We start from the raw sequence: 25,892 nt of genomic DNA, 5'->3' as shown, positions 1-25,892 counted from the left end.
TGTTTAACTGATTCACTTTGTTGTAAAGCAGAAACTAACACACCACTGTGAAACAGTTATACTCCAATAAAGATGTTAAAAAAAAAACAAACCTGAAAACAAAAACAACAAAAAAAGATGATGGTGGACTTCCCTGGTGGCACAGTGGTTAAGAATCCACCTGCCAATGCAGGGGACACAGGTTCGAGCCCTGGTCTGGGAAGATCCCACATGCCGTGGAGCAACTAAGCCCGTGTGCCACAACTACTGAGCCTGCGCTCTAGAGCCCACGAACCACAACTACTGAGCCCACGTGCCACAACTACTGAAGCCCGCATGCCTAGAGCCCGTGCTCCGCAACAAGAGAAACCACGGCAATGAGAAGCCTGTGCACCACAACGAAGAGTAGCCCCCGCTCGCCACAACTAGAGAAAGCCCGCACGCAGCAAGGAACACCCAACGTAGACAAAAATAAATTAATTAATTAAATAATTTTTTTAAAAAAAGATGATATTAGCCAATAAAACAATGTTTCCACCAGGGAACACTATTCAGAAAATTAGAAAAATGTGTTTTATTTTTAAGCTAAATGGATTAAAAATAGAAGAAAATAATTTTCTGAAGAGGCAGGCATATTTATTGCAAAGAATGCTTGTGTACTTGACATAAATTCTTATTTGCTAAATAGGAAATTTTAGGTTTAATTTTTTAATATTCTAATTTAAAATTTAAATGTACATCAATAGCTGTCTCTTGCATTTAGTCATTTCTCTCCTTCATAGTGGCAAAATAAGGCTTTGCAGAATTTTTAGTTAGCCTTGGCAATTAGGGCTGTATGGAAACAAATGACAGAGAGGCGACTTCACAAAGTGAGCGTCTAATCTGATGTCTTTATTGACCTTATTCTCCACTCCCACTGAATCCTCAAGTTTATATAAAAGCTTCAGGCAACTTTATTAGAATGAGTTAAGTTCTTAGAGGTTTTTATCAAATGCTTTGTGTCCTTGGGAATAGAGGAAAAATTGTTTTTGTGCCACAAAGTTACTAAAGAAACATGGAGGAAAAAAGCAGCCTATAGGAATGAGTTTCTCGACTCCTACTCAATTGTCAGTTCCACAAGATTAATCCACACAAATGTCTGGGGCCCCAAGCACAGACTACAAGAAAAATACTTAATAGTCTCCAAAATGACCCCAAGTATGTAATCAGGCAACTAATTCCAAATACTGTTTACTATGTATGTACTAACACATATGTGCTCATAACCTCTACTTTTTCATATATTACATGGGCAAGGAATACAACAAAACTCAACAAATACAAATCCATCTTCCCTCTAGCTTCTCTAACAGAAAAGGACAACAGCCTTATCTATCCGAGGCAAGGAAATGGCATCTTCCATACTATGTTACAGTGTTAAACTGCCCTGCACACACTTGGGTTTATGTCTGGAACACCAAAGAAGACCAAAATCAATATTACATTGCTAACCCCAGATATTAATTAATGGTTTCTGCAGTGAAATAAAGACTGATAAGCTTGAATGTTAGCTTAAGGGAATAGCCTATTCTTTTCTTTCCCTTTCTATATTTGCTTTTGCTAAACTTCACTCAGGCTGGAAATAATCATAATAACTGGAACCAGCAGAAGGAAATAGCTGATCCTGCTAGGCAAGATGAAATAAATCTGCAACCCAATTAATACTAAATATAAGCTCCACATGAGCATACTAGAACAAAACACCTGAGATTAGACAGTTCTTTGGAGCCAAATCCCCAAGTTTACATTTTACAATTAAATACATTTGAAAATGCAATATTTATAAAGTATATGGATGCCACTGATTGTAAACAAACAGCAGATTTATGTCAAGTGTAGCAGTAAGACTACATTTCCTAGAGGATAAGGAAGAAGACAAATAAGAAATGCTTGATCTCTGAAAAAAAAATATTCATATAAAGGGATAATGTAATAAACTTTCAAGTTCACATAATAAAATTTGTTTAAAAACTTCAGAAAGCATAAAAACACTGTTAAGGGCATTTTAAATTCTTCGTCGTTTGTAGAATTTGTTTCTCCTTGTCTTTTAACACAGTCCTGTTATAGTATTTTTACAGTTGCCAATGATGTATGCTATACAATACTGAGACAGCAGAATAAGAAATATTATAACACTTCTAAGATGCTTATGATTTCAACATGAAAATTAGAGATTAATTTTGAAGTGTCTGAATCATTCTAAGACAGGAAGAAAGAAAAGAAATGCACGTCATCTCTAACAGAAATTCTGAAGTTTTGGAAACAGAACTAGAAAAGTGACACAATATTTGGGTATTAACAACTGTCTGCTCTACAGTTTTGGGCACCCATCTAGGGTATTGGATCATTAATTGTCTAGACTGTCCTGTTTCAGTAACACAATAAAGTGGATAAGAGTATGGGCTTTTAAGTCAGGCTGCCATTTAGTACTGAGTGACCTTGGGCAACCTGAGCGACCTTGGGCAAGTAATGAAACTGTATGCTTCAGTTTCCTCAGGTTTAACTGAGATGGTAAATATCACTTTCCTCATAGAGTTAATGCGAGCCTTCAATGAATGTAATTAGATGTGAAGTGGGACTTTTCCTGTTTTCCTGGAATGTAGCTTCATAGCTCAGGACAATGGGAAATAAGCAAGTTATCAATTATATCCATGGTAAAACCAGTCCAAAGACCATCACTCCCAGTAGCCCAGATGAGAAGACTAAGTATTTGAAAAAGAGATTCCACAAAAAAGATTCCTTGAAGGGAATCTTAATAGACAATGAAGTGTCATCTCACCTTCCTTCTCAGACTGTGCTGCACATAAGAAAGTGGTCACTCACGAGGATTACTCCCAGACTAGCTGCTTGTTAAATTCTCGAAACAGTCATAGTTGCCCCATGCTGCTACCCACAAGCAAACTCTGAGAGAGTTCTTGGATGAACTTGAGAGGTTTTCCCATAAGCCTGGGGATATTCATAAAGACAGGGATTTATGCCCACTTCTTGCCATAGAATCCTGAAGGTGGGAGCTTGGGTGGAGCTGCCCAAGATATTGGAACATGAAGAGATGTGGCTGAATTTCCACAACATGATGAGTCAAGGATATATGAAGTTTTCCTCCTCCTTTGACCTGACCTCAGTGGAGACAGGTAGAGCGTAGATGGAGGTGGAGCAAATAAAGCAAAGAAACAGACCACACTTTTTCATTATTGGGTTCCAGAGTTCCTGATCAAGATTAAGCTCAAAAGATAGGAGAACCTTTCGATTGGATGCAAGGTTAAAGTTTGTACAATATTTTGAACAGACTACATTTTTTAATACCTGAAAGTGAGACTATTCTGTTACACGAAAGTAAAAACAATTATAAGGTGGGGTGGTGAGGTCTTTAGTAAGGCAGGGGTGAGAGGAAAATTAATTTTTCTTGTTTGTACCCTTTGAGTCCAACCTGTTTAATATACTGGTCACATGAGAAAGTACATGTGGCTGGAATGTACTAAGTGGTCAATATAACCTAGCAGGTTTTGTTATTATTACTAAATATTTTTTATTAATTGCCCCTAAGTAAATTCAACAATGCTTACATTGCAGGGCTATGTAACATGAACTTTCAAGTTCAACATGAATTACTTCAGGGAATGTCACATGAATACCTAAAGTGAAAAATAAGAAAATTTACTGATTTACCTATCAACCAAATACATCAAAATATCAGGTGGAAAAAAGAAAAGGAGAAAATACTCTTAGTACAAAAATGTGTACTGTGTTTTTCTTGACTGAGCTCTTATTTCTGATTACTCAGACAATTTAAAGATGTTTTTAAAGGGATTGGACATGAACACCATTTTAGTACTTATTTACTATGTACCACTTAATCTACCACCTCTATATTTTCCTTAGTTCTCAAATAAAGCAATTTTCCCTCCTAGAACAGCCCGAAACAATTCTCCTCCTAGATGAAAATCTCCCTGCTGGAGCAAAAGAGCCAATTTAAATGTCCCAAAAAAGAAGACCTCTTAGTCTAACTAACCTTCTAAGCTACCTTCTAATACTAGAGGTCTGTGGCAATGTCATTCCGCCTCAATTATTAGTAGCTAAACTCTCTCAGATGTTGATGGGTTATCAACTGAGCAACCTGGCTTTTTACAGGGCTCATACTATTTTGAATCAAGTAAGCATATGTTATATATGTTACATATGTTAAACTATTTAACACATAACTTTTAAATTAAACAGAAACGGATTCCTTTCACAAGTTTCAGTGTAAGGATGGAAATGATACACTAGGAAAATTTTCTGATTTGGATTAATGATGGGCAAGAATGCATTTCAGAACAAAATAGGGCATATTTGGAGGAAAATATAACACTTTTAGCAAAATGAGTCTCATAATGGATAAGGTAGGTAGTGATCATGTTGCCAAAAATCTACCACAGCATAATATAAAGAGCTGTGAGTATATTCAAAAATAAATTATTTGAAATGTTTAAAAATATTTTTCAAGGATATAGCTGTAAACTAAAATGATTATACTTACCAATGTTTGTTAATTATGGGCAGAGGTTCTATATGTAGATGATGGTTAATTTTATGTGTCAACTTCACTGAGCCACAGGGTGCCCAGATATTTGGTCCAACATTATCCTAGCTGTGTCTGTGAGAACATTTTTGGATGAGATTAACATTTAAATCAGTAGACTGAGTAAAGTACACTGCCCTCCCTAATGTAGGTGGGCCTCATCCAATCAGTTGAAGACCTGAACAGAACAAGAGGGCTGACCCTCCCCCAGTAAGGGAGACTTCTTACTCCTACCTGACTGCCTTTGAACTGGGACATCAGTTTTTTCCTGCCTTTAAATTCAAACTGAAACATCAGCTCTTCTTGGGTCTCAGGTCTGCTGGTCTTCAGACTAAACTACACCATCAGCTTTCCTTAGTCTCTAATTTGCCAACTTACTCTGCGTATATTGGAACTTGTCAGCTTCCATAAACACATGATCCAATTCCTTATAATAAACATCTTCCTCTTTCTTTCTCTCTCTCTCTCTCTCTCTCTCTCTCCCCTCATATATATACATATATATGTCTCCTATTGGTTCTGTTTCTCTGGTGAACCCTGACAAATATAATGTTTCAAATAAATCAACTATTACAGGGAAAGAAGACCTTTATCATTCATCCATTCAAAATGTTACCTAAACATTCTATATATTTTCTGGCATCATTCCAAGTACTAGAGAAATAAACACAAATTAGATGCTGTCCCTACTAGATGAATTCCAGGTCTAATGCAAGTGACATATTTGACAACTTCATCAGCCAACCATTGTTATAGCAAATAGAAATGAGTAAATATTTTGTTGTGATACTAAGAATCAGGAGGCTCTGGATCTAATTCTCACGTACCAACAGTGGACAAAATAAATGAACCTTGAGATCTTCAGATGTATATGCCATTCTTTTAATTTATAACCAAAATTATATACCACATACAGTTCAAAATACTTCATATTTCATTTCTGGGACCTTGAACTAGAGAAGATACCGGAAAGAAGATAAAATTTTGAGTGCTCAAAAATATGCACAGTCCTACCACTGCACTGCCGTGTGGAAACATTTGAATAATTTTATGTGACAGAGAAGGTAATCTATTACAAACATAGTTTCAACGAAGAATTCCTAGTAAAACTTAGAGAAGAGTTTGGATTTTCAAGGTTTACTCCAAATATAGCCTAGAATATTACATCAATGGTCAAATATCTTGGTCTCAAAATAGCAGCTCACAGAACCAGAAAATGAGGCAGTTTTACTTCTGTGATCTCTGAATTAAAACTAAAAACATACAGCGGGTACCACAAAAAACAAAAAAAAAAACAAAAACAAAACATACAGCGGATAAAGGCAGCACTGTTGAAGACAGAGTTCCCACTATTATTGTTTGTATATGACTTGCTAGAAACATTATCTTTAGTGCTTAACAGTGATACATTAACGTTAAAAATTCTTATATGATAAATGTATCCTATATGATACATATTATAAAGAACCCAATTTAAAAATTGGTTTGTACATTATTACAGATTTATGTTCCCCCCTACCCCTGACACCCACCCTCTAAGTTAGAAGTACTAAGTAAAGAAGATTATATACGCAGGCCTGTTAAATACAGCATCCCTCAAATTCCCATTCTTGGCCTCCTTTCACTCTCAATGCTCTTATAAAGGGACCAGAGCTCCCTGAAGGGCTACAGCTACCATCATAAAAAGAGCATAACTCAACTCTCTAATCTGCAGCTCCAGCAATTTTGTGAGCTCTAGATGTATGTGACCAACAACTGTTGAACATGAGAAACGTGCCATCTGCCAGGAACCTCAAACATATTATATTCCCAGGCACTCATTTTTTTCCACTCACTGTTTCAATTGAAGCAACATGAAATAAGAAAATCTGTTAAAAATGAAAAATAGGTCATTTTATAACTTTATTCTTTTAACTCACTATCTCTAACTCCAAGGCCTAGTCTAAATTGTTTTAAGTAAAACCAGTGATAAATATCTGGTGAATATAATCATATCACTTATTCACTAAGAGTCAAATATGCTGAAAATAGCATGCTGCTTCTTCCACAGTTGTCCAAGACAGCAATTTTCGATTTCTAGAACAGCCCGAAGCCACTTCTACTGTAGATTAAATTTTAACATCTGTAGGTAATGGCATCTTCATCTACTCTAACACCCATCCCCCAGGGCAGTTATCTTTGACTCCTGCCTTCTCTTCACCACAACTTCCCAATCACTTGGATGTAAATCCTTATCCATCCTGCCTCTATAATATGTCGCCAGTTCATGTCCTTCCATTACATGAAGGACATTACATGTCCTTCTCAACACATACCTCACACCACATTTCCTCCCTGCCCCCACGCCTCACAAAACAAAAACCAAAAACCCCAATCACTTTGATTATGCTTGTCTCTTGTTCAGATACCTTCAGTGGCTTTACTCACCTAGAGAATAATGTCTAAACTCTTCAGGTTTTCATTTAATACCTTCCCTGATATGATTCTAAGTTTCCTTTCTGGAAAAATCCTCAGTTGGTATCAAGATTACTTAGCTCCCACTTTCACTAGCCTCACTGATGTGTATTTAGTTCTCTCTAGAGGGGGGTCATTTTCACCCTCTCCCACCTTTGGTCATGATCTCCTCTCTGCTTTCTACACCTCCCACTCATGCATTAGAGCCCATTTCAAAGATCCCTTATGCTGTGAAGCACCCCCAGACACATACACACACCCTCAGTGATCTTCCATCTCTTAAGTAATAACATTTCCAACTAAGCTACACTAAAGTTTTAGAAAACATTTCCATAGGCATTACCTTCTTGGATTCTAACAACCATTCTATAACATATGAGGCGACTGAGGCTCAAAGAAAGTTAATAGCCCCATAAGGACATGATAGCAATGAACTTGGGACTGGAATCCAATTAAGTCCTCTTACTCCAGGATCCACACTCCTTACATTATATTCCTCTGCTTCTTCCTTTCCCTCCTTTGTGCTCTAAAAGCAGTATGTTTATTTCTGTACCATTCCACTAAAACTCAGTGTTTTAAGGTTAGCTTTGTATGTGATTGCTTCCCCTTCTACTCTGTAGTCTTGGAAGGCAGGGTCTGACCACTACTATTTTAATGCTGGGACCTAGCTTTAGCATGACACAAAACAGAAGTATAATAAATAATTATTTATTCAATTAATCAAAGGATCTTAATTTGCTAGAATATCTTTATTGATGAAAAACATGTATTTATGTGACAAATACAGAAATTCAAGCTCAAGTCTCTTCCATCATAACAAACACACACACACACACAAACACCTCTATCTCTTTTAACATGCATCTCCTAGATAGATAACTGTCCATTACCTTTCCTACTAAACAGACTTCTTGAAGGAGTGGGATACATGTGCTATTTCCATTTTTTTACTTCCTATTCACTCTTCAAACCTGTGACATGAACTCTTCTGCACCACCCACTCCATTGAAATGACACCAAACAAAGGTGACCTCCATTTTTGCCAAATGCAATGGAAATGTTACAGACATCATCTTTCTAACCATTCTTGCTGTGTTCAGTGGTGCTGACCACTCACTCAGTGTTAAGACTGTTCTGATAACAGTCTTAGTTTCCTTCCTGGGATCACCTGACTCCTGAAACGTAGATGCCACAGTGTTCCCTTGTTCTTTTTGCCTTTATTTTCTCTCATTGGATAATCTCATATTCACTAATTTACACATTCAGCCCCACTCACTCTTCTGAATTTCAGACATGGGATATTCAGATGTCTACCACTTGAATTCTTTCTGCGCATCTCATATTAAATATATCCCAAATGGAATTACCTTCTCCCCAAATCTACACCTTGCCACCAGTCTCTATAATGATTGGCACCACCTAAAAGAAACCAGAAAGTCAGCAAGACTCCTTTCTTTCTCTTTGTCCCCATACAATCACGTGTACTGACAATTTTACCATCCACAGTTTTCTTGCCTCAGTCCTCTCTTTCCCATTCCTACCCTCATTATTATAGTTCAAGACCTCAAAACCTCTCCTCTGGGTAAAGCTATAGCCTCCTGAATGGTTTTCCTGCCTCTTTCTTCAACCTCCTTTAATTAGGCCTCTTCATTGCCTACATGTGTTCCATGAAATGTTGCCTACAGTTGCCCTCACTGGGAAAACAAGGCACAAACATGACCTTCTTAATCCTGTTCTTAAAACCTTTCTAACACAGAGAGGCAAGCTAGCATACTGGTTAAGATAGTACCTAGGCTAAATCCTGGCTCTGTTAATTATTATGTGGCTTTGGGAAAGTTCCTTCATCTCTCTGGGCTCATTTTCTTATCCGCAATGGAGTTCATGATAGTACCTACCTTGTAGAGGTAAAATCAATTAACATGAAGTATTTAGAACACTACCTGACATATAATAAGCACCACACAAATGTCTGTCATTAATGACGATGTTAATAATAATAAAGCAGTAATACTCAGTGGTTCACCATTCAGTTCTATATGATAGCTTAGCCCAATCTAACCGCCCTAGCTCATTTATTACTACTGTCTATATTAAATTCCAGACTCTAGTACTTAGAAACTCTTCTTTATCACATTCCTAGAAACTCTCAATATCAATGTCTCCTTGCCTTTTTCTCTAGAAGGGTCCTCTTACCCTCCTCACCTGATTTCCTAGTGAAGTATTCTCTTCTCCATGAACTGTTGCTTGAAACCTCAGGAGAGACCAGGTACCCTTCTGCTAGGCATAGATCTTCTGAAATATTTATTCCATTCAAAATTCTTATTTATAGTAATTGTTAAACCAAATTGAATATTAACATACAGTATATATGATAATTATAGCATCAAACAATATATGTGTGTGAAATATATACATATACATTATATATATAGTATTGAGCCTATACTGTACTCCAGGCCTTAAGCTAAGCATCCTATAGGCATTATAACATTTATTCCTCATAACATCTTTGTAAAGTAGGTTTGTAATGATACTTGTTTTACAAAGGATGGAACTGATGTATAGAGATATGAAATAACTTGTTCAATTCACAGCTAGCATGGGAGTAGAGCTGTGACTGGAATCCACATCTGTCTGTCTCCAAAGTTCCATGCTCTTAACTATATACTGCACTGTGAAATTCCTGGCACAGGATCAAGATATACACACCTTACTACAATCACTATCTAGCACAGTGCCTAGAACATAAGCACAACATTAAAATATATACAGAGTTCAGGTAACTACTTGAACTGTAATCCATATTGTAGAATACTAAGAACTCCTAACCCATATTTCTTCTCCAAAATGTTTTTTCTTACCTTTTATTCTGATTACATAATGGATGCTATCCATTATGTAATGAAAGAACCTTCTCCTTAATGATTTTTAATTCAGACCACATAAACATACCACAGGATGGACTACTTGAGGATGCAGAGGATGTCTTAATGAAGTCTTATTCATCTTTTTATCACCGGTCTCTAGTTCGACGCCAGATAGAGAACAGGTTACCAATAAATGTTCATTGAATAATAACTAGATGAATTCTAGCTCTGGAAGAATGGTTTTGGAACATTTTTGATGAGTCAGTTTATAATTATACACTCCTGGATCAATGGCATAGACATTTGTAAACACTACATAATTCCAAAAATATTTCTGGCACGCATTGGTGGGTATATTTTTGTAGCTGGTTTGCTTTCTTGATTATGTTCTGTTTTGGATAATGTTAAAATAAATTTGTGTTCCCACATATTTTACTTCTGAATGCTCACAATATCCTGGAATTTAAATCAGAGGTCCAACCAGAGCAAAACTGAATGAGATAATAGAGACGTACCTAGAATTTGACTGAGCTTGTGTTCCAGGAAAATACATCTTGGTTTATTCTTCAGATAGATTTCTGTTTTTGAAGGATATTCACCAGTGCTCCCCAAAACAATAAAATAGGAATAAAATACTTATTATTTTTATACCATTTTACAGTTATATCAATCAAACGATTTTGGCCTCAAAATAACAGAAAACCCAATCCAAATGGCTTAAAATATCTTGTGTACTGTTAGCTCAATAACAAGAAGTCCTAAGAGAGGACTAGTTTGGGCTCATTATTTTAGCAAACCATCATGGAGCCAGTAACTTTATATCACTCAGTTCTGCCATTCTCCACCTTTGGCTACTCTCCTCATGATCACAAGATGGCTACAGTTGCCCCAGGTATCACCTCCATGTACAGCAACTTCCACAGACTGAAAAATGAATAGATCTGTCCTAGATCTTATTTTAAGTACTAAGAAGTTTCTCAGAAAGTCCCCAAGGGGCTTCACTTTACTTTTCACTACTTAGAGCTGGGTTATAAGCCATTTCCTAAAACAATCATTGGCAAAGAGATGGAATTACCATGCTTGGTTTAGACTAGTCTAAGTTCATTCCCTTGGGATAAGGCTGACATAATATGAAACACATGGCATAGCATCACATCAGCGTGTGGACACTTGAACAAAACTGGTGTTCTGTTCAGTAAGGAATGAAGGGAGGGGGAAAAGAAAAAATGCATTCCAGGTAGACAACCAACAATGTCTCTAATAATTTTGTGACTTTCTAAAGTCTGTTTGAAAACATATTCAATGAAAGCAAAGTACCTCCTTATTCAATGCTAAAAGAGTCAATTTCTCCAAGGATAAAGGGTGTCATGATACTCTTCACATTAGACAATGAAGAATTTCCAATTAATTTTAAAAGGGAGACTTGGGATGAGAATATAAAAGGATATTTTCTTGATTCACAGTAGTAAGTTAGCATACTGCTAGGGCTATCAAAGATATAAATTTTAAATAGTTCTTAGTAAAGTTCATGGTATATATGTACTTTATAAATTCATATATAGACACTCCAAAGCAAATTAATTGGACATAAGGAAAATGGCTTTAAATTAAAACATCAATGTAATTCGAATTATCATATTCTCCACTTCATAACAAAACCTCTTAGGACCCATGTTAATTAAGCTTAGTTTTTCTTGACATTTTCAAATTCTCAGCAAAGCAACACTAGTACCTGTATTTTAGCTAAACACTTATAAGTCAGGCATCATTTAACTTATTTTTAAATGATTACTTCTTCAGAATTGTAACATATCACATATTCATAGCATGTTGGATCCAGTCCTCTTATTTTACTCCGAGACAACTAAACCAGTGCAATTTAAACTACTCTGTAAATATGTTATCAAGTTCATGAATAAGCATGCCCCTTATCTCTGACCCTTCCTTTGTTACATTAACATTAGGACATTATCCTAGGCATTTGTAGCCCACCAGCCACTTGGTGATGTAAATAAAAGTAACTAAAATCCAAACTATCAAATTCTTATTATCATTTCTTAACAACTAATATATATGAAATACAGAAATCATCTGGGCACTTGATTTCACTGTCTTTAGGTCTCCCGTTATCATAACCAATAAGGGTTAAAAATGCCACTCACAGTTGGAAATTTATGGGTACCTATGTAAGCTTTTCAGCTAGATTTGTCACACATGGAATAATTTTATGTAACTCTGACTAAAGTGAGACTGTATCCTCACGTGCATAAGTGCCTTTCTGGGACTATTGATTTAAAAACTGGCATTGAGGGACTTCCCTAGACATCCAGGGTTTGAGACTCCGTGCTTCCACTGCAGGGGGCACAGGTTTCAATTCCTGGTCAGGGAACTAGGATCCCACATGCTGCGCAGCAGCGTGGCCAAAAAATAAATTTTAAAAAAATACTAGCATTGAACCTTAGTGTTTCAAAAGTGTGTGTGTGTTCCATGTATACAAAGAAGCAGAACAGAACAAATTTGCTATTCACTAGAGTGACTCTGCCACACTGAACTTAAGAAAAGGAAAAAAAAAGATACTTCCAACCAAAGAGGAAAAGGAGATAATGTTAGAGATAATGTTTCAGAAGAAATACTAAGAAGGAAGCTTTTAGTATTTTAACTGCAGATGGGTAAGAGCATCTTTGATAATATTCCTGCTTTTCCATAGAGGAGTCAACGTCTGTCTAAAGCCCCATTCCTAACAAAATGTCCATCCACTAAGTACCTGACTTGCCAGAAAGGCAAGATTACAGTTATTCATGTTCAGGGTGCTTTTGGAAATAAGCCACAATTTGGGGGAGATTTTTGTGACCCTTTAGGCCTAAGTGATTGTTATTTTTTTGATTGAATAAACTTGACGTGTAACATTGTGTAAGCTTAAGGTGTACAGCATGATACTTTGATACACCTATATATTGTAGTATGTTGTAGTGATATTTATCACAGTAATAATTGTAGCAAAATATTATTGTCTCTATTAATGCTTGTTATTTTTTGAAGAAACGTTGTCTACTAAAGAGTTGCTTTAACATCCTTATAGCACAGACTGCAAAGAAAGGCAAACTGGGTTCAACTGTGGACTGATCAGAATGCTTCACAGATGCAACATTGGACATTTCATATCTCTGAAACTTGCTCATGCTTGCAATCCAGCTAATCAGATTTTGACAAGCTTAGGGTATGTTGCTAGATTAATCTGTGGGTTTCTACAGCACTTGTTATCCTTGAATTAATATATATTCCAGCTAAGTATGTACCTTCCTGTGCACAGTGATACAAAATACTAGGATAAGCACCATTGCTCACCTATAAAATGATAAATGTTAAAAATACATATAATTGGTTTTTGCATTTAACATTTTTACTGAGACATTCTCTATGATCTTTCAAGTGCAATGTAAAGTGCAAACAGCCCCTACGCTACCTGTAATCCATGGCAATATAAATAAATCACTGTAATTTTGGGAAACTCATGTTTTAAGAAACTTCTTTAAACACAACGTAATATGAAAAATAGATAAATAAAATATACACTTTTTGTTAAACAAGTTTGCTTCTTCCTAGTTCATTTCACAGTCACTTAATTAAACTCATGGCTATTTATAGAAAAGTCTCTGATTTCATATGCACGAGTTTCACTAGAGGCAGTTAAAAGGTTCAAAAAATTAATCCACGAATTGTATCATTAGAAAAATCAGTATCTTCAAAATATCTTTTACTTCACACTATAAAGGTTTACTCATTCTTCTGTCACATATTTGTTTGGGGCCATTATTGGATATATGATGACTGCCATAAAAGTGAAAATTTTTTTAAGTAAACCAAAATAACGGAAAATAACACAAAGCCGGACATGGATTCATGTAACAATTACAAGGAGAAATGTTTTCCAAGGTAAAACAAGCCATAAAATATGTTAAATATTGAAACAAATCTAATTATTCATTTAAAATATCCACTCATTAACCTACTGGATCCTTGAAAATAGATGCACTGGATGCATCTGAGTTAATATTCGATCAGTTGTCAAAAAAGGAAACTTTTTTCTGTTACTTCTAGACTATCCAAAGCAGACAACACTTTATTAAACTTTAAACAATTTTTTTAAGTTTTTAAAAAATTAATCTCCAAATGGAGTCTTTTTTAATAGAGTAACATGTCAATGAAATGTAATAATAGAAGCAATTATTAACTTCCTATGACAATGAGTATTTTACAACAGTTTTAAGCAGATGCATATCCCTATATAAGTATATGTAAAATCAGTACTTATCAACCTATTACTAAATTATCTATACAAAATTAATTATAATTTACTTTTATTAAAGGAAATATCACATCAGTCCTTTCTGTAAACAGAAGAGAGGAAGCTGGGACTAGAACGGAATAAATAATTAGAGTCACAATACTAAGCAAGTTGTAAGACCCTATTCCATGCTTCTTATCACGATAAATAGCCAGATTGTAGCTTAGAAAGATTTTTAAAAATTAATATTGGATTAATTGGGCGATTGGGATTGACATGTATACACTGATGTGTACAAAACTAATGACTAGTAAGAACCTGCTGTATAAAAAAATAAAATAAAATTCAAAAATTAAAATTGGGCACTGGAACTTCAAGGTAGATGTTCCTATTGAATTCTAAGAAGGGACTAAGTCAGCTGAAATGCCAAACTCACTGGGGGAGGCTGGTGGTAAATCCTTAATCTTTAAAGTGTTAATATACAGAATTACTCATATTGAGCTGCTGACGTGCTCAAAGATGCAAAGTGAACTTTTTGCTGAATTTTGATGTATTTTTCTTTATTATACATGGTTGACTGTGAACACTTAGGAATTAATTGTTTCGTTATTGCCCTTCTTTATGAGGTCTTGATCTCTAGCTAAGAAATAAAAGTTCTGCCTTAAAACATGATAATAGTCGGGACTTCCCTGGTGGCACAGTGGTTAAGAATCCGCCTGCTAATGCAGGGGACATGGGTTCGAGCCCTGGTCCAGGAAGATCCCACATGCCGCAGAGTAACTAAGCCCATGAGCCACAACTACTGAACCTGCGCTCTACAGCCTGCGAGCCACAACTACTGATCCTGTGCGCCACAACTACTGAGGCCTGTGCACCTAGAGCTCACGTTCTGCAACAAGAGAAGCCATTGCAAGGAAAAGCAGCTCCTGCTTACCGCAACTAGAGAAAGCCCACACGCAGCAACAAAGACCCAACGTAGCCAAAAATAAATAAATAAAATATGATTATTAAAAAAAAAAATCATGATACTAGCATCTAATAGTCACATGCAAGAAGTATAAATAAGTTCCTAAGGTTAAATTAGTGAATTCTAATAGGATTTCTGTGCTTGTCAAGCCTAGAGTTAAATGATTCAATACATTCACCAACTGTTCAGGAGAAGAGATATGGGTACAAAGGGAATAAATAACTGGGGAAAAACTATGGCTAGAGTATAAAATAAATACAAAACAGATCTTTACACATAAAGGTGGTATCAGTTAGAGTTATTTTTAAAACGTGAAAACATGTTCCATTCCACTTAAAGGCATTACTCTTCACATTAATGCTTTTCAAAGAAGACTACTACTTGCAAATTACTCATAGTATTAATTAATCAATCATTTTCTATTTTTCAGTTAGTCTTCAATTAAGTGTAAAATATCTTGAAAGTTAAAAACATTTCATGTCACTAGCTCAAAATTACCAATATGCTTGGAATAACATTTACTAACACTTACATAATGCTTATTATCTGCCAGACACTACATCATTTAAATACATAACTTATTTAATATTCTCAAGATACTATTACTACCCCAGGCTAGACAACTTGTTTATATAGCCAATAGTAAGTGGCATACTCAGGATTCAAACCCAGACAGGCTACTTGGGAGACTACATTTAATGGCTACACTATCACAACTCTTGAGGGAAATGATTCAGCCAGGGACTGCTATGCATTTGAAAGCCACTGTTTAACTACAAGTAGTCAGGGTTGTCAAATGTGAAAACTTTTTGCTCATTATGAATGTGAATGTGTGAATTTCAAGCAACTAAAAAGAAAAGTGAGCATAAGAAATATGGCAAAAGATTGCACCGTATAAATGTTAAGAGCAGAAATGGTGGCACTTACACATTAGCTGTGATTTCACCCCAAGATTACTCTCATTCAAAACAAACACATACAAAAAGCAAACAGTCATATTTAGCATTCAAGGTCATACTACCTAAATTATGTACATTAAAAAATATACTGAAAAACTAAAGTAGCATCCCCCATAAATTATGCCCAAAGATAAGTGTCTCATTAACCTTGTTCCAAAACATTAAAGATACTTTATCCTAAAAAAATTAACTGATCAAATTGTTTAAACAATTCAATAAAATTCACATATATAAATTTCTATGGAGGAAAATCAATCTTGGAGAAAATTTGACACTATGTGTTTTCAGCTTTTCAAATAAAGGAAGCATAGAGGTTTAACTCTATGATACTACCTTGAAGTCAGTCAAAAAGAAAGCATGACTCAATAAATTTGGATCTTCTTTCCTTTGAAGGCATCTTTGAAAGGAGCAATAGGAGGGAGAGCAATGTACATCTTCTCTAGAACTGAATTTCAAAGGCTTTACTTGGCCCTTCTCCTACATTGGAAGAATTATAAAACTTCTTGTCTTTTATTTTCCATCGTGAGATCCTAAACGGGAAAATAAGTTCAGGCTATGTAGGTCCCCATGTGGTTTTAGATGCAGTAGCAAGGAATGTAGGACACAATGGTCTATGTAACTGGCTGCTGTGAACTTTAGTGCAGATTTTAAAAGAAAAGAAGAAAAAAACCTTTAGCTCTTCAGCACAGATCTCAAAATCACTCAAGAAACTTCCTTCAATTGCGTCCAACGCATTAATGAGATCATAAAACAGAAGAGCTAATTTAGATTAAATAGTTTGGTGAGGAAAGTTCATTATTATAAACTAAAAAGCCATAGCTTATAAATAATAATAGGATGTGACAATAAAGGATATTTTTCATATGTGACTCATCACTGTGTGGATTAAATGCAGCTTAAATTTAAAAAGAAATCCCCTGAATTTAATTAAATGGCTTTCAAAAATGGCTTTAAAAACATTTATACAATGTAGAAAAACTACATCTATTTGTCTAGTGTGTCTTAAAATTCTGGTAGTTCACCTTCTTTTAAAATTATGATAATTTAATCTTATAACAACTGTAATATAAAATTAGCCAAACACATAAATAAAAAGTGATTAAACAATGCAATCTTATCTGGTGCACTTTTTAATCAATATTCTTATTATTCAAACTTGTTTTCTTTGCAAAATCCGCTTTAGTTTACCTGATTATATATGTAGTTTCTGTATAATACCCAATGTTTGAATACTCGAAAATCAACTATCTCATTAATATTTTAAAAATACAACTGCTAAACAAGCCATGTTTAAGTTTTTCAGTTATGCTAGTTTACCGGCTCTCTAGAAATAAAACTACTGAGCCAAGGGTTTCTAAATATTTTTCCAGCAAGTGAAATCTATAGTGAAACCCAAGACACACAGGCACTGTATCTACGGTTCTGAAATTTTCACTTTGCTTACAATGATAAAGTAAACCTATTATTATTTGACAAGTGAAAGAAAGATTTCAACAAGGGAACAGTATATGAAACACCATACATAGAAGAATATAAAAGAGAATTATATTTTCCACGAAAGCTAAAAGAAGCAATTATTTTTGTTCCTTGGTTAGTAATTCAGGAGGTTAATCAGATTCCTCTGGGGGTTCTGTGAACATCATTATGAACATCAATCATCAATGGCCCAGTGAAGCCCAGAACTGAAGGTTAATACAGAATGAAAAGAAATTTTCTCTAAATATATCACATTATATGTGTATATGCCATGAGTTCTAAAAACAGTAATCTTCCAAATGAAATCTAACACAGAAGTTGAGTATCAGAGACTACCTTGGATCAAATCACGGAAGGATTTAAATGAGATCTAGTCCAGGTACCCGTCTTACATAAGAATCCATGGCATGTGGTCATTGGCCTCTTCATAAACACTCACAATGATGGGGGCTCATGAGTTCACAATATAGTCCACAGATGTTTTTTAAGCTCTGTTAGAATCTTCTTAATAAAAGTAAAGATGCTTCATCCTTTAAAAATTTTCATAGATTCATCTTAGTTTGACTCTATAGAGTAGCACAGGATAGTCAGAATTCCTTTTCTTACTTGATAGCTTTTCAATATTTAATGATAGCTTTCATGCTTTCACTTTTCCAAGTCTTTCCACTGGATTTTATAGAATAGATTGACAATACCCAACAATCTCCCTTTCTTTCTTTTCTTTTCTTGCTGCTAGAGTTACAATTTGGGAAGATCTATCTCAAAATGCAGTGCTCAGAATGCGTACATTAAAATGTGGTAATAATTATAAACTATAATAGGACAATCACCTCCCTCATTAGGATATTATCATTAGTCCGACTTAACAATGACTTAAGGTTTGCAGCCACTTTCCACTACAAATACCAACCTTGTTGCCAACAAAACCATGGTCATCAATTGTAAAGTAGATTTTTGGACTCAAAACCAAAACCTTACATTTATATCTATTGCTACAAGATAGTACCATGACATCAAATATGTTAACATGAACGCCTATATTTGAGCCTCTGGTATATCATCTTGAAAAATAGTAAGGTACTCTATTTGCCTCCCTACCAAACACATATTCTTCAGTTTCATTCAGTATGGAGCTATGTTGACCTACAAGTCAATGTTCACATTAGCCTATCTCAAGTCATCAGCTACTAATACTCAAGAATCCCCAATGAAAACTATTTTTGTATGGCAATTTACAGTTAAGAAATTTTGACTGAGATTTCATTTTTCACTGGCTTACTTTTAAAACTGGTTTATAGAAAAGCATAACTCCCTAAGTGCGTTTCATATCCCCCTAAGAGTGTTTCTTGACAGTTGATCATGCAGTAAGATTAAGTGGTTGCTCAAAATGCAGGCAATGACAGCTCAATTCCATCTATGAGGCGGAACAATGTATCACCAACAAGAGACCTTTAGATTGATGTGAATGTGCACATATACATACATGCCACACACGAGATGCGAATGTGAGCTACGAAATGTATGTAATCCCACGGTGAAAACAAAGATACACTACTTTATTCGAGCTAAAGATGTCCTCTTTCCAAGAAACTTTTATCTCCCCCTTCCCTCCTTCCGGACCATAATTTTCTTTCAGGCAAAGACAGAGGTCTGCAAGAGCCCATCACAGCCTTCAGCTGAGCCTCATCTAAACCAGGTTGGAGCTGACCGAGCCTGAGTTGTAACCAGCTGGCTTTTCCATCCAACTCCTCCTCAGAAACACGCCCCCTCCCCCCTCTGCCCAAATCCGAAGCCAGAGGGGGGTCCAACCACAGAGAACTTCCACTCAACCCAATGTTCATAGTGAAGAACATTCCGGTAACCACGTCTCTCCCTCCTGACCCCCAACGCTAGAACCCGCTGCTAGCGCCGCGCCTTCCTCGCGAACCGCCTCCCGCGGGCCAGCTCGGGGTGAGCGCCCGGGTTAGTCAGTGCGCACGTGACGCGCGGTGCCCACATGACACGATCGTGGGCGGGGGAGGGGGACAGGGGAGTGAGGCAGGGAAAAAGTTAAGGAAGACCCGTCCAAGCGCCCGAAGCAATCTTCCCCGTCCCTTCTTTGTCAACTAGTGGCTCAGGGATTCCCCCAAGGCGTCTTCAGTCCAGCTCCCGAAACGGAGGGCGCAGCTCTCCGCTCGTCCCGCCACCCCCTACTCCCCCCCGCCTTGCTGCTGATGCCGCTGCACCCTCAAGTTGCTCCTTCCTCCCCTTTCTCCTCCCTCCCCTTTCTCCCTGCCTCCTTCTTTTCTTCCATCCTTCCTTCCTTCCTTCCTTCCCTAAAAGCTCTTCGTCCACTGCGGGCCGTGCCGCTGACGCACATTCAATTGCCCCGGGAGCTCGCCTGCACCTCCGAGGTCAGACAAGGCCGAACACCTACCAAAGGGGAGGGGATAACTGCGCAAACAAAGTTGCACGCCCCACCGCAATCCGCCCCTCCCTTCCACCGAGCCCCCCATTCGGAACCCCGGCAAAGCCCACTTGCTCTGCCGTTTCTCTCTCGACCTCACCCCACCGTCGCGCAACACACCCCCTTCCACACGCGAGCCCACCCTTCCATTATGCCCCGCGCTTGGAGCGGTCCAGCCCCCTGGCAAAGCACCGAGCAAGCCGCTGCGCTCACCTTGCTTGACACACTTGAGCCGGAGGGGATCCTTGCAGTGTTTGATCACGGCAAGCACGTCCCTGATGGTGAGCCCCGCCACGGGGGTCTCGTTTACTTCCAGCAGCAGTTCCTCAGACACCAACTTGCTGCCGCTCTCATAGGCCACCTTGCCGGGCTTCACCTCCCCCAGGTAGGGGAACTGTCCATTCTCGGCGCCCCCCTTCAGTTCGAAGCCCAGCTGGCCCTCCGGGTTCCTGCCAATGACACTCTCATGGACTTTGCTAGTCCAGTGGCTTTTCTTTTTCAAGCTTTTGGACATGGCAGTGGGGTGAGTCGCCTCAGCTCCTGAGGGATTCCTTTGGGGTAGGGGAGTTGGTGCTGAGAGAATGAGGATGGAGGAGCCAGGGGGCCAAGAGGTGAGAAGAGCAGACTTTGCCTTCCTCCCGCCTCTGTTCGGTGCTTTCCCTCTTCTTTGGATGGAGTGTGGACGAGGAAGGGGGAGGATGACAGGGACGGCTGGGCAGAGGTAGGAGAGCTTGGGTGAGGTTGTGCTGTCCCTTGAATGACACTCAAGGCTGTGGCCCCGCAGCAGAAGAGAGCTGTGACGGCGGCGGCGGCGGCGGCGGCGGCGGCGGCGGCAGCCGGAGCGAGCAGTAGCCGAGCTAGGGAGCGGGTGGGGTGGGGGTGGGGAAGGAGGGTAAGGATGCCGGGGGCCACTCCTGCGTGGTACGAGTGGGAGCGCGCGCGCGCGCCTGAGCGTGTGTTGTTAGCTGATATCCATGGTAGCTGCAGTGGCAGCGGCAGGGTCCGCGCGCGCCCGCGCGCCTGTGCCTGTGTGCGCGCGTACTAGTTGTACTGTACTGGCAACGGAGGAGGAGGGGTCCGCGCGCGCCCGCGCGTGTCTGTGCCTGTGTGCGCGCGTACTAGTTGTACTGTACTGGCAACGGAGGAGGAGGGAGCGGGCAGAGGAGGGGGGAGCGGGCTGGAGGGGGAGGAGGGGCACGCGCGCGCCGGGTGGGGAGCCGCTTCGCCGCTGTCTCCGCTCCCTCCCTCCGCCGCTTGACCCGGTAGTGAAGGCTGAGAGAGAGGCAGGCTGGGTCCGCCTGGCAGTCTACGGGAGGAGGCGGGAGCGGGAAACGAGGGGAGCCGAGGCCCGGCGTGGGGAGGCCGGCAGGAAGGGCTGCGAGCCCAGCGCGGACCTTGCTTCAGCCTCCCGGCGGCCGAGCGCTGCGCTAGGCTGCCGCACTGTGAGCACGCCGTGACTTCCTCAGACCTGGGCGGGCCGGAGCAGAAATAGCGGCACCTGGACTTCGGCTCGCCCAGTGCCGGGCGCTGCGCCTCGAGCGCCGCGAGCCTCGGGGCGCGGAATCCTGGCGTGAGAAAGCCGAGCTCTGGGACCCGCCCGGCGTGCACTCGCCGGAGAAGGCCTGGGCGCTGCGAGCCGGGTAGAGGCGTCGGAGTTCACTGATTAGACAGGCTTTGTCTTCTCACGTTTCAGTCAGACCCGTCGCAGAGTTCTCAGAATTCCCCTCAGAGGAGCAGCGTAAAGTTAGAGAACTGCAGACTGGTTTTTCTGTCAGCCAGGGAGGGGGAGGCAGCGCCCCGGCCTCGGGTGCAGACGGGAACTTAGCGGAGGCTTGTCTGGTGAAAGGCGATTCCAGGCACCGAAGGGTAGGGGCTTCACTTTTCCAAGTTAGAAGAAGCGGGAAGAAAGGGAGTGCGGGATGGGGGTGGGGACGGCTGCGGTGAGCAGCCTCCTCAGAGAACTGGGCAGTTTCACGCGGGATCTGCGGCGAGACCGCTGGGCACGCCCTCGCCGCGGGCGCCCTCAGAGCCGCCTGGCTGAGACGCGGGAGAAACCCTAAATTGACCCGAGCAGACAGCCTCCTGCTACCTTGAAGGAGAAGAAGTCTCCAAGTGTTGACAGAGCGGCAGGACAGGGGCTGGAACTCAGCTCGCTGGCCCGCCACCAGTCTCCTTTCCCTTCACCAAGTTTGCAGCCGGGAGGAGAGGTGAGGACCGGGGCGCCAGGAGGCAGGAGAGCCGCTGGGTTTCACTCAAAGGCTAGTTTCGTGTGAGATGTTAGGGGTGACTTTTTAAATTCCTGTGACTGGTAGGTGAATTTAATTTGCTTTAGTTTCAAAATGATAATTTTAAAAAGAAAGGTGCACACCCACTCATCTCTTTAAAGCAGAGTGTGAAAAGCACTGAGCTGTTAGGATTCTTGCTGTCTGAGATGAAGACAGAGTGGGAGTCAAGCGGAAGAGTTAAAAATGCTTAGTCGACCCAAACAGAAGGACCCAGTTTGAATTCAGGCTCTGCTACTTAGCAAGAGTGTGATCTTGAATGAAGTGTCGACCTTTCTGAGCCTCAGTTTCCTTATTTGTTATATAGGATTAAAAGGACTAATCTGACAGGACTACGGTAAGGATGAGATCAGGCAGTACGTGCAAAATGCTTGCCTGGCATAGATGGGTAGGCACTGAAAATGATAATTTCCTCTTCTTTCCCCTTCTCGTATAACTCACTGTTTGGGGAAGTGGGGGATCAAAGTTAGTCACAACGGAAGAGATCTTAAAGAAAGATGATTTAACCGTGTCTTTTTTCACTTGAGAAAATGGGTCCCCAATGAATTGGCTTTGATTGATGAGGAGTATTCAGTGAGCCAGGAGCAATGCCAGGATCTGAAGCCAGAGATGCAGGCAATGCCCAGGTATGGGCAGGTCTTTTTGTACCGTAGCCCAGTGTCACCCAACGAAGTTGGGTTTTAGCATTATGAGATACAGTCTTAAGTGGAAATTGGTAATTAGAACCGAATACAGTGTGTATTTTTAAACGCCATTTACAAACTCACACGTACGGGTAATACTAATATTTATAAAGTTCTTTTTATCATTGATCTTTTTTTAACATTTATCACATGTTGTTCTATAGGCTTTACATATATTAATTTATTTCTCCTGACATCTTAGTAAAGTATGTACTATTATCTCCTTTTACAGATAAGGAAACTGAGGCATACAGAGGTTAATTTTTGCAAGGCTGCAGTTTTAGTCAGTGGTGAAGATCATATTCAGACCCAAGTGTTTGGCTCAAGACGTGGTCTCAGTCACTGTGTTGTACACTCTGACCGTGCAATTACCACATATCCTACCAGCAGTCAGTACATAGTGTCCCCAGAGGTTGGGTCTGCGTTTTATTGTAGAGGTACTTAGGGAAAAAGAAAACAAATGGGGCAGGAAGTTGACATAAAAGCATTTTACCCTTAAGAACCCAGGAGAGTCCCTGAGGTGTGTGCCAGCTAATTTAGTGTTTTGGAAGCTTCTAATTCATCTTTTTTTTTGCCCTGAATTGTGATAATTAGAGCTGGAACCTGTAAACATTTCTTTGTTTTCAGTTGGCTCAATGTTAGCACTTGTCAATAGAAAGTGCTGGAGGGACACTGCATATAAAAGGGGCTCCTCTTCTTGTTTCCAGTGCTTTTCTTCTTGCTCCTATGGTGTGGTGGTCAGTGGTATCCAAGAAACCAGTATTTCACACCCTCCAGGAAGTTTGGCCAGTTCCCCAGTGTGTGACTTCCTAGTAAGCCTCACCAGCAACCCAGTGGGTGACTTCCTAGCAAGTTTCACTGGCCCTCTAGCTGGTGGTTTTTCTCACCAGCCCAGTCTGTGACACCTCAACCAATTTCTTGACTGTCAAATGGGCCACAGCCTCATTATCTCCAATGAGGACTGCCTCTCAGGCTTTGTAGGGTAGAGAGCAGGGATGGGGGTAGTTCATCTAAGTTATCCCTCCCCTGGAGGTAGTGTCTGCTCCCTTAATCCACTCTTCTGGTATTCTTTAGTGATATCTTCTTCTCTCTTAAAAGAAGAATTGCTAGTTAATAATTCTTTATATTAAATTTTCCCTGTTCTAATTTTGGTGTGATTTCTGTCTCCTGACTGGATCTTGACTCATACAAGGTGAAGAATCATGTAGAACCCTGAGGAAAGTGCTTTCTTGGGTGTCAGAAGTTGGGATCTTGCCTTTAGCTGTGCATCCTTAACTAGGTCACTTACCCTGTCAGAGCTTGTTCCCTCATTTGTAAAAAGGGAGTGAAAATATATATGACAGGGTTGTGTGAGTGTCATGTAAAATTGAATGCTCTTTAAATGCACTTAAACGTGAATGCACTTTAAAGTTGTAACATGCTATCAAAATTGAAGGTTTTAATTATCAGTATAGGACCAGAATAGCAAAGAAGGAGATACTTTAAGAACAAAATTACATGTATTCTGGGGACTCGTTAGATTGTTTCTTGATGGTGGGAGGGGTGGCATTTCCTGTAAGGTTTATTGTCATCAAATAAATACATTGTTTGTTCGTTGGTTGGTTTACTTTGCCTAGCTTTTCAGAGATGAAAGCAAATAGTTGTGAATCTTAAGTTTTTCAAGTTTCCAGCTCTCTGAAAAATATGACTGAAATTGTGACCATTTTGAAATGCTAGATTCAGACTAATTTGGTTACTTTCTATTCTGGTATCCTTCACATTTGCTTTATTTCTCCTTTGTCTCCTTTATCCTTTCTGGGATGGATGCCTATGTCACGAAAGAATTATCTCATTGCTGAGCACTCTATGTGCAGAACATGGCACTAGATATTGCGTGCTATTCCAAAAGAAAAATAGTTCAGGAATCTTAAAAGCTAAAGAAAGAAAAACATGAGTACGTTCAATCCTTAGGAGTTCTATGAGGTAGATGCTTGTGGCAGACCCAGTTAAGTTCCATCCTGATCCCTTAGGATCCCTTTGCTTGGATCCACCTTACCCCTAGCTTCTGTGTTCTTTTACTTCTCAGAGCCAGCCCCTGAGACTCTCATTGGAAGACTGCCCAAGGGCTACTAGACTCATTTTGCCTTCAGGCACAGAGAGCCAGAGGGGAACCACTTAGGAGTTCACTTCCCTCCTAGGACACCGTTTGCCAAGGACTGCCCTACACAGTATAAAAGCCTCTAGTAATAAGAAAATCTGAAGTGTAATTTACACCCCAAGGCTCCCCTGCAGGATCATGCTGATGCTAGAATTTTGCCTGAAGTCACTTCCTTCCCTATCTTGCTTACTCTGTTATTTATGTGTTTTTCCTGGAAGTGTTTTGTTAATAAAACAATTAGACACAGTCCTCACCTCAGAGTGTGTTTCCGGGGATCCTGTCCTAAGACATTGCTATTCCTTTTTACAGATGAGGAAGCTAAGGCTCAAGTATTATAAATTACCCAAAGCCACACTACCTATAACGGGTGAATTTGTGACTTGATCCATGTCTATGTGACTCTAAAGCTCCTACTTCTAATGCTGTATTAAATTTAAAGTCCCTAATACTGAGTATTTTAAAATTTACTCTCTGAACAGAAGTGGCCACAAAGCTCAGCAACTGGTTGATCAGCAGACATAAAAATTATATCCATATATTAAGAGATCTTTAAGTGTTTGAGGAGGAAGGATAAAGAACCATGAACAGTAAGACCGAAATGTGGTGTGCCTCATCTAGGAAAACCTTTACGAAGGTGAGAGCTGCCTGACCAGAGCTCTGATGAAGATACGACTCACGTTTTAGAAGAGACTGTAAATGTTCAATGTGGTTTTCAGTCACAGGCTTTCTTCGTGCCAAGGCTGAGTTGGGTATTTGTGTT

At 39.5% G+C, this 25,892-nt stretch overlaps 1 protein-coding gene across 1 annotated transcript in view; it reads right to left on the bottom strand.

Moving 5' to 3' along the window:
• The window catches only part of MAGI2 (membrane associated guanylate kinase, WW and PDZ domain containing 2), a 1,419,801-nt gene extending 1,398,937 nt beyond the window's left edge, over positions 1-20,864 (bottom strand). The window contains exon 1 of the mRNA XM_024115935.3: positions 20,244-20,864. Coding sequence (XP_023971703.1) covers positions 20,244-20,544 — 301 coding nt within the window. The 5' untranslated portion in view covers positions 20,545-20,864. The remainder of the gene's footprint in view (positions 1-20,243) is intronic.
• Positions 20,865-25,892: the final 5,028 nt, after the last annotated feature.

This window comes from Physeter macrocephalus, chromosome 5 (genome assembly GCF_002837175.3).
Source record: "Physeter macrocephalus isolate SW-GA chromosome 5, ASM283717v5, whole genome shotgun sequence".
Taxonomy (NCBI): Eukaryota; Metazoa; Chordata; class Mammalia; order Artiodactyla; family Physeteridae; genus Physeter; species Physeter macrocephalus.
The sequence above is the reverse complement of the archived record's forward strand: the minus strand, read 5'-3'. Positions and strand labels throughout refer to the sequence as shown.